Source organism: Drosophila serrata, unplaced genomic scaffold, assembly GCF_035046125.1.
Source record: "Drosophila serrata isolate PLE 108 unplaced genomic scaffold, ASM3504612v1 contig_376, whole genome shotgun sequence".
Lineage (NCBI taxonomy): Eukaryota > Metazoa > Arthropoda > Insecta > Diptera > Drosophilidae > Drosophila > Drosophila serrata.
In genome coordinates, this window is record NW_028257274.1 from 1,541,641 (window position 1) to 1,554,591 (window position 12,951).

Below are 12,951 nucleotides of genomic sequence, written 5' to 3' on the forward strand. Positions count from 1 at the left end.
ATATTAGAAGTGGGGTTCGTAATACAGCGGAAGATATAAATTTTCCTTTCCGATATTATAAAATTAAAACTTTAATTATAAAACAAGATTTTATTCTAAATTAATAACAGTAATAACAACAATCGTTTTTTGCATATTACCATAAATATTTATGAAGTGCTTACGTTTTTCCCTTGATTATGTTGCCATATATCGATAGCATTGCTGTTGAATTTTGTCCATCCCTAATCACGTTTACGTAAATTCAGCACAATTGGCCGTAAAATGTCGAAAAATTTGTTTTTATCAATTACAAACTTTATAAGGAACGTTGAGCGCCTGTTCCTGCCACATGGAGGACATCCCCCAGGTGGATAATTGGATTACCCTCCTAAAATTCATCTTATTAAGTACGTTTTGCCTGTAGCGCTGGCTTTGGCCGGTTTCCAACACGAGCACAGCGGCATCTCCGGCCAGAAATCCTCCCAGGAATTCAGCCTGAAGCAGCTTATTGGTGATGGTATCTTCTGGGCCGTACCCAAGCACAGGAGATCCGTGGAGAAGCGACTGAAGCGGAAGTTTGGATACCCTGAATACGTATGGAAGCCTTTGAGGGAGAAGCGAAACATTCGCTCGTGCCTGCAATGTGGACATGACCACGAACTGGGAGTGCTGTGTCGTAGGTTCCTTGTGCAATGCAGACTAATGCAATGAATTAATCAATATCCAACCCTCAGCGTTCTGCTACCAGAAAGTCCTAAAGGAAACTGAGCTCATGCAAGAGAAAATCCAGGAGAATCTGGGCTTAGATCCCGTCGACAAGGAGGTAATCGTTCTTTACGAGGGAGAGAAAGCCGAGCAGTCTGCCGAGGAGCTGAAGGGCAAGCGCATTGTTGAGATCAAAAAGCCTCGTCCCATGTGGTTCACTAAGAATCTGCTACAGAAATCCACGCAGCAGCTGTCCGAAACCAAAGAGGTCAAACCATCCGACTTGGCCTAGGTTCTTAGCTATAATTCTTCATTAAAACTACCATTTTGTTATCAACATGCTACTATTTTACTATCTGTAAATTGCAAGGACTTGGTCTGCTTCAGAAATCCGTTGTTAAAGTCCTGGGCACTCATGATTTTTCTACCTTCCACGCGTAACTGCAGCACTTCTAACTGACTCTCCTGAGCGCATCCTATTAAGAGGGATTTCCGCTTCCGTTGGAAGCTAAAATGGCCGTGCTTTAGGATGGGAGATGGTTCTTCAGGTAGCCGGATTTCCAAAAGCTGGACTTGTTTATCCAGAAAGGTTGTGGTAAGGGGTTTGTAACCATACAAAGCTCTGTGCCGGCGGTATATATCAGAGGCAGACAGCTCGGACCAGTTTATTTCGGTGATTTTTGTTGTTATTTTGGGAGCTAAGGGATAGCATGATTAAAAACATGATCTATTTAATTTTTTGAGATGTTTTACCATAACTGGCAGCTGCATTATCCTGGTGCCTTGCTTCTTTTAGTCTTTGAGACAAACTGTTGATAGTATCCACCAGTAAATCAGCTCCTAATAAAGCCAAAGAAGCATGCAACTCCGGCATGAAAACGTCAGGTTTAATGGCCACCTCCTGCTGAGCAAGAACCTAAAATATAATCATTGTATATTATTTAATCTATGTATCATTTAACAATTAACTTACAGCACCAATATCAAACCTATGTGGTTCGATTTTCATGATGGAAACTCCGGTGCTGGCATCACCCCTCATAATTGCATAGATAATGGGAGCAGCTCCTCGCCATCGAGGCAAGAGACTGGCATGAACATTGATCATTCCCGCGGGAAATCCATTAATAATGTGGGCAGGTATCAGGTGACCAAAAGAGACCACAACTCCTAGGTCGTAATTGGAACATACAGAGGCATCTATGGGCCATCTCTGAAGCGGCAATTTCTCCCGCTCTGCATAGCTCCTCACACAGTTGGCAGGACTCTTGAATGAGGTCACCACACCCAGGCGATCACTAGGTTATAGAATATTTAATAATCTTTTAAATAGTTCACTAATTACAAAGAGCTTACCTGCAGTTCTTATGAAGCGCCTGCAAGCTGGGCAGGGAAAAGTTGTCTGTGCCAAAGAAGAGAATTTTCGGTGGGTGGTAGGTGGCATTGCAGCGCTTTATAATGGGCCATACTTTCTGCCATACTTTTCTCTTATATTTGTAGAAATTTATTAAACTTTTGCCGTAAAACATTGAGAAATGTGTTGGATAATAAGCCGCGTAAACAAAAACAGCTGTTCGGTGAAGTAAGCTGGTCACAATGCACAACAACGTAACGATAGACGGTAATAACGTAATAAAAATACTGCTAAGTCCACAAAGACGTAAACTATCGTCACGTATTTTAGTATTCTTTGGAGTTCCACGCACAGTCACACGAATGAGAACGCAACAAAAAAGGAAATCAAACGAAATCTTCGAAAAAAAAAAAACATTTTCTTTTGACTTCACCTGGCCCAGAATTCGGATGCAAAGATCCTGCCCCCGCAGGTGACTCGCAATGGAGGCAACCGCTGCTAAAACCACGGCCTCGGCCAGCTCAGTATCCACCAACTCCAATGCATCCAGTGACAAGATGAACTACGCACTGCAAGTGGCCCTGCAGACGATAAAGGAACGATGCATTCAGCTGCAGCGCCGCGTGGCCGGCATGGAGGAGGAGAACCAGCGGCTAAGGGAGGCCTCCGCCATGCCTTCTTCTACCGGCAACGGAGTAGCTGGCACCGGTGAAGTAATTTCGCTGCGCGCACAAGTGTCTGAGCTGCAGCGTCAGAAGGAACAGCTGGAGGAGCACATCGGTATGGTCTCGAATGAGAATCGCCGCCTCTGGTCGCGCCTCTCACAGATCTCCAAGGACCAACAGCAGCAGTTGGCCCAGCAGGTGCCCAGCTCTCCCGACTCGCGTGCCAACCTTAGCCAGAACCTAGTGAGATCTAAGACCTTCACACAGCACTCTCCGAACCCGCACCTGCGCCACAAGATGCTATCTGATGGTCTAAGAGACCTGAGTCTGGAGGAAATAGCTCTAGATGACTTTGGAACCGGCGATAGCGAGTTGGCTTATCCGTACAACCTGCAAGTGGAGGAACCCGCCACTGAACCAGATGCCAATGTGGATGCCAAACGCTGCATGGACGGGCTGCAAGAGATGCGGCGCGAGGCAATGAAGCAGCAGCAGGAGCTGAGCACAGCGCTCAACTTGCTGGAGAACCGCATTGGTAAGGGGATCTTGTTTCGTATTCTTAGTAGCTCCCATGTAACCTTTCTCTCATCTCCGAACAGCGCTGCAGCCCTGTCCAGATTGCGCCCAGAAGTCTGCTAAGAAGCCGGAGATGGCCGACAAGAGTCTCGAGACGGATGAGAGCCTCAATAACGAACTCAAACAGTATCCAATCGAACACAATGGACACAATGGAACGCCGCCCAGCCAGCGCATTAACATCGTCCAGGAGAAAATAAAGGCCGATGCAGCCGATGCCATGGAGAAGACCTGCCCCATGTGCGGCAAGGTGTACAACAGCCAGGTGACCTTTAATGCCTTCCGCGAGCACGTAGAGATGCACTTCATCGATGACGCACTCGACATGGACGTGGAGAGCAGCGTTGAGCGGCAGTTTGAGTTCGTGTCGCACACAGTAGGAGACTTCTGACCCAACCGGCGCATCTACTTTGCCGCCGAGCTCTGACACTCTCCGTACTCTGTACTAAAACCAAAGCTGTCCGCGAAGATTGCGACAGCCACTGGCGCAGTTTAACTGCCCAGAAAAGCGTGCTTGTTACGTTTCTATTGACTAGGCATGTAAGCGTACATATACATATATCAAAAATCAGTTACATTATTTTACTTTTAATATATATAAACCATGAGTATGCATGAATACTTAGCTATTAGTGACAGAATACGAAATACAGTTTTAATGTAAAGCCTTGAAAAATTTTAAGCCACTTTCTTCGGTTCCACGAGACAGAGAGAGATGTTGGAAAAGTGAAACCGCCTTGGCCAGCCCAGCATAATTGTGTGTCGAAGATCAATGGCGACAAATGTTGTTAGCACCGCTTGTGGCCATTGTCGGTCTAATTGGATCCTCTTATCTGTGAGTCACCTCCTCACGCTGGGAATTATGGAACATTCGACAAAGAAGTTTTGTGGTGAAAACGTAGTGTGTTGTAACTGGTCAGAGTATTTCCCAGCGGTTTCGGAAGTGACGTATACTAAACCTGTCCGGCAGCTTCTGCCAAATCTGGCAAGTGATTCAATAATTTGAATGCAAAATAGTTGCCAAAATTTTGGTCATTAGATTGCCATTGATAGCAATTCAAATGCAAAAATGGTTTGTTATCTTATCTACTTTCTTTGAATGCATTCGTAAGATAATCACAGCGGGTAGTAGCTTGTTAAAGAAATGGATATTTATTGGGGATGTGTAAGGAGAGAAAAAGCTTGATATGATAATAATACTATAAAAAGTATAAAGATCTTTTTTGGTTTTTCAAAAACCTTTTTTATTAACATATAAAGCTTTTTAGCGAATGTTAAAAATTAATATTATGCAATACAATCCTTAGACAAAAGCCTTTTGTTGTATGATTTCATCTTTTTTAACGTTATAAATTTACTTACAAATTATACAATATGAATATAATTTTTACATACAAAATATCATCAAATTATATCAAATTTAAGGTTAAATTTAGGTTATCAAAAATTCCTTTTAATCGGTTTGTAAAATTAAAGCAGAACATATTTTATTTAAGTACCAAACCAGTTGCATTTATAAAGTCTTAGTTCCATTCACTAAATTAAAATACCCAAAGAATGTGTAAGAGTTCAGCAAACTTTGTCAGATCTTTTCCGCATTTCCACAGCGTTTAAATTTATATGGTTTTCCTCGACACATTGCGCAGACACACCAACAGTTTGATCCATCATTTATCATTTCGAAAACAAACAGCTGCAATTAGAGCGCCACACTTGCTGCCGCTGGTGGTGCTACTGTTTGGCGCTAATCACGCCCCACTTACGCCTCAAATTTAGATCCGATCCGATCGGATACAATTCCATTCCAATTCCACATCCACTTCCAATAGCAACTCCCAATACGCTGAGCAACCGCTCCACTATAACCCCGGTATAAAAGTTATGGGGCCATTTGTGGGCCGTTTCAGTTGTTCAACGTTCGCAGCAGCAGCAGCAGCAGCAGTAACTTTGCCACCGTTAACACATCTCCCTCGCATTCGCATCGCATCGCATCACATCAAATCGGATCGGATTGGATAAATTATGTAAAATTTTCAAACGGCTCTAGACAAAGACACACGCGCCCGCTAGAATCAATTAAATATATATATAATCATAATCAGAACAATCACATCGGATCGTAAATCTGCAACAATGCAGTCGAGTGTTTTTCACAAGCTTTTACTACTGCTGCCGCTCGCCTATCAGCATACATCAAATGGTAATTGAAAGCCCAGAACGCATTCCCACTGGGAACTGCATACCAGGAACTGTGTGTGTGCGAGTGTGTGTGAAAAGGGAACCAATAAAGCCCAAAAATATTACATCAGTTACTTAATAGTTAACACCCAGCGGGTCTGAACTCTTTCCCCCATATTTGCCGATCCATAATTAATCATTCTGCCATACCTTGTTTGGCTCCCGCCAGAAATGAGAGAGTCGTCGTCGTAGTCCGTCGATGATCGAAACAGAAGTGAATTTATTCACGGTCTTGGCTAATAGGATTACCGGACTACCAGCTAAGCGTGGCTGAAAGAAAGTGAAAACGTTGTCAGGCTTTTGTTTTTTGCTACAATTTCAAACTTGCAGATGCCGAGACCGAGGTGACACATTGGAATTACGAGCTGCATGGCGAGAATTGGGGCGGCACTTGTGACTCGGGAGTGCGACAGTCACCACTTCAGTTAGCGGTTCAAAAAGTGAGTTCTATATACAAAATAGACTTGTAAAGTTCTAAAATTAAATGGTATAAAAAAGGAATCTAGAGCAAGATTAAGGGTGAATTTCCATTGGTCAAAATTTCAATACTCCTAATAAAAAAGAAAACAATTAACTTAAAAATATGTATCACCTTAACGTGTATTAATTATGCAAGCAAAATATTTAGACCTAATTGGTATGCGCATTTATTAAGACTTTGTCTGGTCTTTTGTTTATCAAAATCGTTTAGGCATTAGTCAAAATGTTCCTAAAAATTTTCCTTAAAAGGTTCTAAACCTTAGAATTTTTCCACAAAAAAAGTAAACATTTTAGAGCCCATAATATCAGTAATAACTTTAAACTATAGGGAAATTTTAAAGTCTTCCTAGGAAAGGCTCTTGTAATCACATAAATTATGTTAGGTAAGTTCAAAAAGTGGAATATGTAATTGGATTACATCAATGTGATACCCAAATTTGACGTTCGTTGGTTACAATTGAAACCTTTGACAGCTAATTTGATAAGCGAAACCGAGTTGTAGTACAAATTGCTCTGGAAATGAATACCTATTTTACGCCACTTTTCACATTACAAGGGGTAATGATTGTAGAAATGATTGTAAAAAAGAGCTGGCCAATTTATTTCAATAACTTTTGCTTTCTGTCAGTCGCTCATCGTGCCATTGCCCCGCATCTTCTTCGGAAACTATGACGTAAAGCTACGGGGACCGCTCTCCCTGGAGAATAATGGACATTCAGGTAGGTCAGGTCTTGCCATTATATAATATCGAATATGTGGGAAAACGTTAATTGCAGCTCACATGGATATACCTGCCACGACTAACGGCAAGAAACCATTCATTACTGGAGGCCTGCTTAAGGGTCGCTATTTGGCCGATGGCTTCCACTTCCATTGGGGATCCCCGAACCAGCGGGGATCTGAGCACTCGATCAATAAGCAGCGCTTCGATATGGAACTGCACATCGTCCATCGGAATGCCAAATACTCGGATCTCAGTGAAGCAGTTAAGCACAAAGATGGTCTGGCTGTTATTGGAATTATGTTTAGAATTGTCAAGGTAAGTAGTCTTAGAGATTTTATGGTTTAAGAGAGTGTTTTATAAATAATACTCAAAGCTTTTCTATTGTAAAACATTTCAAATCTAACTTGACGTGATAATGCAGCTTAAAAACGCCACAAATAAAAATGTAACTTAATCTTTCAAGGGAAACAAAACTACGTGTCATTAAACCGAAAGTGTGTTCATTGTGTTTATTTTGCTTTATTAATTTTTATGAATGAAATGTTATACATATAGTGTGTGAATCAATAGTAGGTTATATGACTACAACTTAAGTTAAAATTAATATTCTGAGTTAAAACTTATCGAACGCTAGCTTAGTATCTTTAATGTTAAATATTTTCTAACTCTTGTTATATATAACGAATTAATTTATATACTCTAAAATATATTATTTTACACTCACCTACAGAATCCTAAACGTATTTTTCCCGGTCTAAACAAAGTCCTGGCTGAGTTGCCAAAAATCATCAATTATAAAGACAAGGCACAGATCTCTGGCAGCTTGAGCTTGGGTCAAATGCTGGGCGACCTGAGTACCCGTGACTTTTTCACCTATCGGGGATCACTGACCACGCCGGAGTGCCAGGAGGCAGTCACCTGGACCGTGTTCTCCCACATCCTGCCCATATCCTACTCATTGATATCGAGATTCTGGCGCTTGCGTGACTCTGAGGGTCACAGAATGATCAATAATTATAGGTTTACCCAACCGCGAAATGGTCGACCGGTGTTTTATCGAACCGGCAAAGATCTAAGCGGAACCTTTCTGGGAAAGTGATGATATGATTATTTTGGTTACCATCTGTAAATTATGTATTTATTTTATTTAAGTTAACTGTTTTTGTTGAATAAAATTTCTTTATTTAATATTTACAAAAGATGGAGGAGAAATAGTTTTCATAACAAAATTGTTAAATATTATATTGCATCTTAACTTAATATTTTTACTAAAATTTATGCTAAAAGTAAGGGAATTGAGAAATAGCCGGGTCAAGAGCGAAGAGCCCTAGCTTATGTGGAAGCAGGTTACACCTGCTCTATTTGTTGCAACAGGTGTTAAAATTTGAATTAGAATATCGGCACTGAGAGAGAATAATAAACTTATAGAAATGAGTCTATTTCTGGTTAATTAGTAATGGAAACCATCATCAAGCTTCATAAGACCGATATACGGTTTTAATAAGACTGCCATTTATCCCTGTAATAAAAAGGCAATTATAAAAAACTCACTGTATAATACTATTGAACCAATTTTTTTTAAACTTACTTTATTGTTTTTAACAATATCACTTTTTTTATATAGAACTACGCCGAATTAAGTTGCAGTTTTGGGTCAAGAGCAGTGGCATTGCCTTTTCTTAGTAAAAGTCAGTACTTGGGTTTTGCAAGTGTTTACTTTATATTAAACAAAAATTATAATTGTCTTTATAAAATAATCAAATCGGATTATATTTGAGAAATAAGTAAATTCAATTTGCCCAGGTAACTGTCTCCGAAATAAAGATAAAATAATTATGCTCATAAAGAATTATAAAATATTTTTATGATGCCAGTAAATGATTTAATCAGTAGTATGAGAAATACTTAATTTGTTACCCAAGTTCAGAAGGGGCAATGTCTTAGTTAAACTATAAGATAAACGCTTTATGAGTTTACCTTTAATCGAGACGGATTTCCAGACATCAGTAATAGGGTATAAAGTTAAAACTTTTATTGATATTTGATAAACTTTTGAACATGAAAATGGTATGTAGAAGACATGAGGTTATTCATAGTAAAAATATGTAAGTACTGCCTTGATTTTAGCGACATAATTATATATACTTGATAATAAAGAACAAAATATCTGCAATACCCATCTAAAGGCAGTTCCCCAGATTATGACAAAGTGACCACTGATTCACCAGCCATTCTAATAATTCAACCGATGATGCTCCTCCTTAATTACTCCCTTAAGTCTTGAAGCAGAGCAATCAGTGCCTTGGTTCTCTTTCTAGAATCTAAGAAATTTAATTGTAACCGCCTTAAGTAATTACGGATCTTCTTCGTTTTGGCCAGAGTCAATTACCAAGGTGGTTTGGCAACCGTAAAAGTGTAAAGCGATTTGCAATTTCAATGTAAATTGTGCCCACAGGGCTCAGCTGAGAAGTGATTAGAACCGATTGCTCTTATCTGACTCTTATGCACACCCACTTGGTGAAAATTATTGCACTTGCCAGGTTCTGCCAGGGTATAAATGGTCCTGCTCTGTTCGGAGCAAATCACAGTCTGACTGCAATCTCCAAAGGGAACGGAACACAGAAGTACTTGAAATGTTCTCCTATAGTCTTTGGTGCCTGCTGACCGCCTTGGGATGTGCTCTTGCCTTCATAGGTAAGTGGTCTAAGACTTTGTTAACAGCTGTGTTAAGTTGTTATTTTTTTTTCAGAGATACCTAAAGAATACCTTGCAGATATAAGGGCCGATCAGGCGGATGAGAGCGCAGCTGGTGAGTATAACTACGATGAGCAAGGCGATGACTGGCAGGGAACTTGCGCCACTGGCCAGAAACAGTCTCCCATAGATTTGATTCTTCAGGATGTAAGTTGTCACAGAACGTTTTTCGAGCTTTTGGGATTATTAATATAATATTTGCAGTCCAAAGTCAGTTCTATAAGTCGTTTGCGTTTCAACTACTATAATCAATCACTGCGCACACCTTTGGTGATTACGAATAATGGACACACAGGTACATAGTACTCTTTTTAATGCTTGTAGGAAAGGATCAAGGATTATTTGAATTTATACTTATTCATATTTATTTTCCATTATAATCAATCATATTCCTAGCAAACATGGTCTTACCTGTTACCCGAGATGGCCATCGACCTTATATAAATGGCGCCTTGCTGCCCGGGGATTTTGAGGCTCAGAGTGTACACTTCCATTGGGGATCACGGAATACCAAGGGTTCGGAGCATGCCATTAATTTTGAGCGCTTCGATGTGGAAATGCATATTGTCCATAAGAACAAGCGCTACGACACCATGGCAGAGGCTACCCAGAATTGGGATGGTCTGGCCGTTTTGGGGGTGATGTTTAAGTCAGTTAATCGGCTGACTACCCAGAATTATGGTCTCAATAAAATCTTCAATCAGCTGCCGCGTATTGTCCAGTATCAGGCGAATGCCACAATTACGGGTCAACTGAATGTGGGACAACTTTTGGGTAATATTGTAACAGGACAGTTTTACACATACAATGGTGAGTTAGTATAGATATATGTATTTATTCTATATTTTCTGACACTCCTTTAAAGGATCTCTTACCACACCGGACTGTGCGGAGGCTGTGACTTGGACTGTCTTCGATGATGTTCTCGAGTTCCCCCATCGTCAAATCGCTAAGCTTTGGAACCTGAGGGATTCGAGGAGAAAGCCATTGATAAACAATTATCGCAGCTTGCAGGATACCAATCCTGAACTTAGAGATGTATTCTATCGTGTTATACAAGACAGCAATTAAAAAATTGAATTTTTTCAAAAAGTTTGCTAATTTTTATCGATATTGAGTTCGAATACGACTTATATTTTTGAAATATATTAACTTCTCTAACTCCAGGAATCTTATGCGATTTTTTATTCAACGCAAAACACCCTTAATATTGAAAATGAGCTAATTACTGATAATTACTGTTATTATGTAATTAAAACATTTAATAAAATATATTTAATTAGTCTGAGGATCGGTTTAGTTGAGAGCAAGTTTTTTAATTCCCATTTAAGTGAGTTCCGGTCAGAGTGATTCATGTTTGTTTTGCTGATTATGAATTTTACTTGTAAAAATTGTTATCCAAGGTCATCAAAATATTATATAATCGCATTAGCCCTAAATGTTTCCTCTAAAAAAAGAAACATATATTTACAAAGAAAATGTTTTATAGCAATAAGCTTACAACAGTGTTTGATTTTGCCTAAAATTATGCATAGTCTTTTTCTTTGCCATCTTTTGGATTGCCCGAAAGCCATAAATATATAAAGTATATTCCAAAAAAGCTTGTAGAAGCATTATCCTTATGGTTCTTTGAATGTCAGAGTCATCCACCTAGCAACTAAAAAGCTTCAAAAGTTCCTTTAGGTTGAACCCTTTTCTGGACCCTTTAAATGGTCTTGAAGCTTTTATTTTCAAACTATTTTGGCGGTTTGGGAGTCAATTCTTTTTTTAAATGTACAAAATCAAACATTTTTAACAAAATGGGTTGGTAAATATGTATTCCTTTACTTGATTTGGTTGGTCTTAGCTTAGAAGATTATAAACCCTAAGAAAGGCTCTCCATTTTATACCTTTAAGTAATTTTCTGGTTATTCATTGTTTTGACAATAAATTAATATTTTAAAATTTTTAATTGCCTGGAAATATTCAATTAAAACAATCAAAACAAATATTGAGAATCAAAGGGAATCCCCCTTCCCAATGTCAAGCGAAACTTCCGGCTCAGTGCTGAGGATACACTTGGCTTGAGCTTTTGTCTGGATATTTACTGCGCCATATATCCACGCAAAGAGATATGGCAAACTATTGGCACCGGAATTAACGCCGGGGGCGGGGGACCAAGGAGTGGCAAGGTAAGGTGGATGCATGATAAAAGACACGTTACTCATACGCCGTGTGGAACGCATATGCACGCACAGGAGACAATTTGCATTTGCCATTTTCCCCTTCCCTTTATCCTTATCCTTTTCCACGTGTTCCCCACCCCTCTCATTGAGGGTCGCTTTTCGCGTCTCGCTGCGCATTGCATTTTTCACATTTTTCATTTCCGTTTCCGTTTGTAGGTTGAAAAGGGAAGAGAACAGCCTCCATACTGTTCACAGATTTTTCCCAGCGCTTTCTGCGTTTATCTTGGGCGACTCTGGTCTCACCTCCTTCTTTTACCTGCTTATTTGCAGATTAATTTGGCTGCTGCCGTTCACCTGGAGTGCCATTTGTCGCGATTTCGAGGCATCCACTCGATCCCGTCGAAAATATGCCATTTCCTCCCGTGTCAATATGTTTCAACAATCGCTTTTCCAAGCAGATTTTATACGTGAATTGTCTGTGTGTTTCAACTAATATTGGTCTTGGCGTGTTATTTTTTTTATATAGGCAAAGATTTTTTCTTTTTCTACTCTTGCTTAAATTAATAATTTAAGTTCGAATTTTGCAATGCAGTGATTTCCGATGACATAAAGTATATATGTTCTCGATCAGCATCAACAGCCGAGTCCAAATAGCTGCCATAAAAATGTTCGGATAATAATTAGAAAACAAATTATAACTTTTCCATATTTTGAAAATTTTTTATCTAATTTGAGGTATTATTTATTTATTATTTATTATATTTGTATTATTTTAAAATTCCTGTGTTAATTTAATTAAAATTTAATTAAAATCGGACCACTATATAGCTGCCATAGGAACGATCGTTAAATGTATGCCTCCCGCTCTGTAACTCGAGCGGTAACTCTTTCCCCCTTACTCTCTTTGTGCCTCTCTAGATAGGCCTCTTTCTCTATAGCGCTCCCTGCCTTTCTCTAATGCGATCCCTTACTCTCTCGCTCAAACTTTCTCTGTTCTCTTGCCTGGGGAGTATAAATAGAGGTGCTGCAGGCCCGCCGGCCTCAGTCTGTCCGTGGTCTCTCGAGTGGTAACATCGGTAGTGATAGTGATTGTGATTACGCTTCCACCCCAAAACTATGACGTGGCCAATGGAATGCATCTGGATAAACAGTAAGAAGTGCGTGTCCCCTACTTCGGTAAGTCATAACCATTACAATTATATTATGTATGTTATATATATATGCTATACGACGATCAGGCCTAGCTATTTGTTTCTTTTGCATTTAATTACCTTATTGCCATGGATCTAATTAATAAACTCAATTTAC

At 39.6% G+C, this 12,951-nt stretch overlaps 5 protein-coding genes across 8 annotated transcripts; 4 read left to right on the plus strand and 1 right to left on the minus strand.

Moving 5' to 3' along the window:
* The first annotated feature begins 5 nt into the window (after positions 1–5).
* Positions 6–1,024, plus strand: mRpL32 (mitochondrial ribosomal protein L32). Its single transcript, XM_020961790.2, has 3 exons — positions 6–349; positions 407–658; positions 717–1,024. Exons 1-3 carry the CDS (start codon positions 265–267, stop codon positions 977–979), a joined length of 600 nt encoding a protein of 199 aa, XP_020817449.2. The 5' UTR covers positions 6–264; the 3' UTR covers positions 980–1,024.
* Positions 1,013–2,281, minus strand: LOC110191059 (methionyl-tRNA formyltransferase, mitochondrial). Of its 2 annotated transcripts, none has more exons than XM_086839663.1 (4): positions 2,044–2,281; positions 1,661–1,985; positions 1,441–1,588; positions 1,013–1,385 (listed from the first exon to the last, which is right to left on the minus strand). In XM_086839663.1, exons 1-4 carry the CDS (start codon positions 2,214–2,216, stop codon positions 1,021–1,023), a joined length of 1,011 nt encoding a protein of 336 aa, XP_086695789.1. In that variant the 5' UTR covers positions 2,217–2,281; the 3' UTR covers positions 1,013–1,020. The 2 variants fall into 2 exon arrangements, with proteins under 2 accessions (XP_086695789.1, XP_020817448.2); XM_020961789.2 differs by having other exon boundaries at positions 1,441–1,603; positions 2,044–2,269.
* A 76-nt stretch (positions 2,282–2,357) lies between these two features.
* spn-F (C2H2-type zinc binding domain-containing protein spindle-F) lies at positions 2,358–3,958 on the plus strand. The gene is made up of 2 exons (XM_020961756.2): positions 2,358–3,241; positions 3,306–3,958. Exons 1-2 carry the CDS (start codon positions 2,524–2,526, stop codon positions 3,671–3,673), a joined length of 1,086 nt encoding a protein of 361 aa, XP_020817415.2. The 5' UTR covers positions 2,358–2,523; the 3' UTR covers positions 3,674–3,958.
* Positions 3,959–5,171: 1,213 nt separating this feature from the next.
* CAH6 (Carbonic anhydrase 6) lies at positions 5,172–7,923 on the plus strand. Of its 3 annotated transcripts, XM_020961921.2 has the most exons (5): positions 5,172–5,482; positions 5,851–5,960; positions 6,629–6,719; positions 6,777–7,039; positions 7,455–7,923. In XM_020961921.2, the coding sequence occupies exons 1-5, from the start codon at positions 5,416–5,418 to the stop codon at positions 7,821–7,823; spliced, it is 900 nt and encodes a 299-aa protein (XP_020817580.2). In that variant the 5' UTR covers positions 5,172–5,415; the 3' UTR covers positions 7,824–7,923. The 3 variants fall into 3 exon arrangements, with proteins under 3 accessions (XP_020817580.2, XP_086695790.1, XP_086695791.1); XM_086839664.1 differs by lacking the exons at positions 5,172–5,482; positions 5,851–5,960 and adding an exon at positions 6,394–6,558; XM_086839665.1 differs by lacking the exons at positions 5,172–5,482; positions 5,851–5,960 and having other exon boundaries at positions 6,649–6,723.
* Positions 7,924–8,817: 894 nt separating this feature from the next.
* CAH5 (Carbonic anhydrase 5) lies at positions 8,818–10,570 on the plus strand. The gene is made up of 5 exons (XM_020961899.2): positions 8,818–9,418; positions 9,474–9,625; positions 9,683–9,773; positions 9,875–10,288; positions 10,344–10,570. Exons 1-5 carry the CDS (start codon positions 9,358–9,360, stop codon positions 10,547–10,549), a joined length of 924 nt encoding a protein of 307 aa, XP_020817558.1. The 5' UTR covers positions 8,818–9,357; the 3' UTR covers positions 10,550–10,570.
* The last annotated feature ends 2,381 nt before the right edge of the window (positions 10,571–12,951 follow it).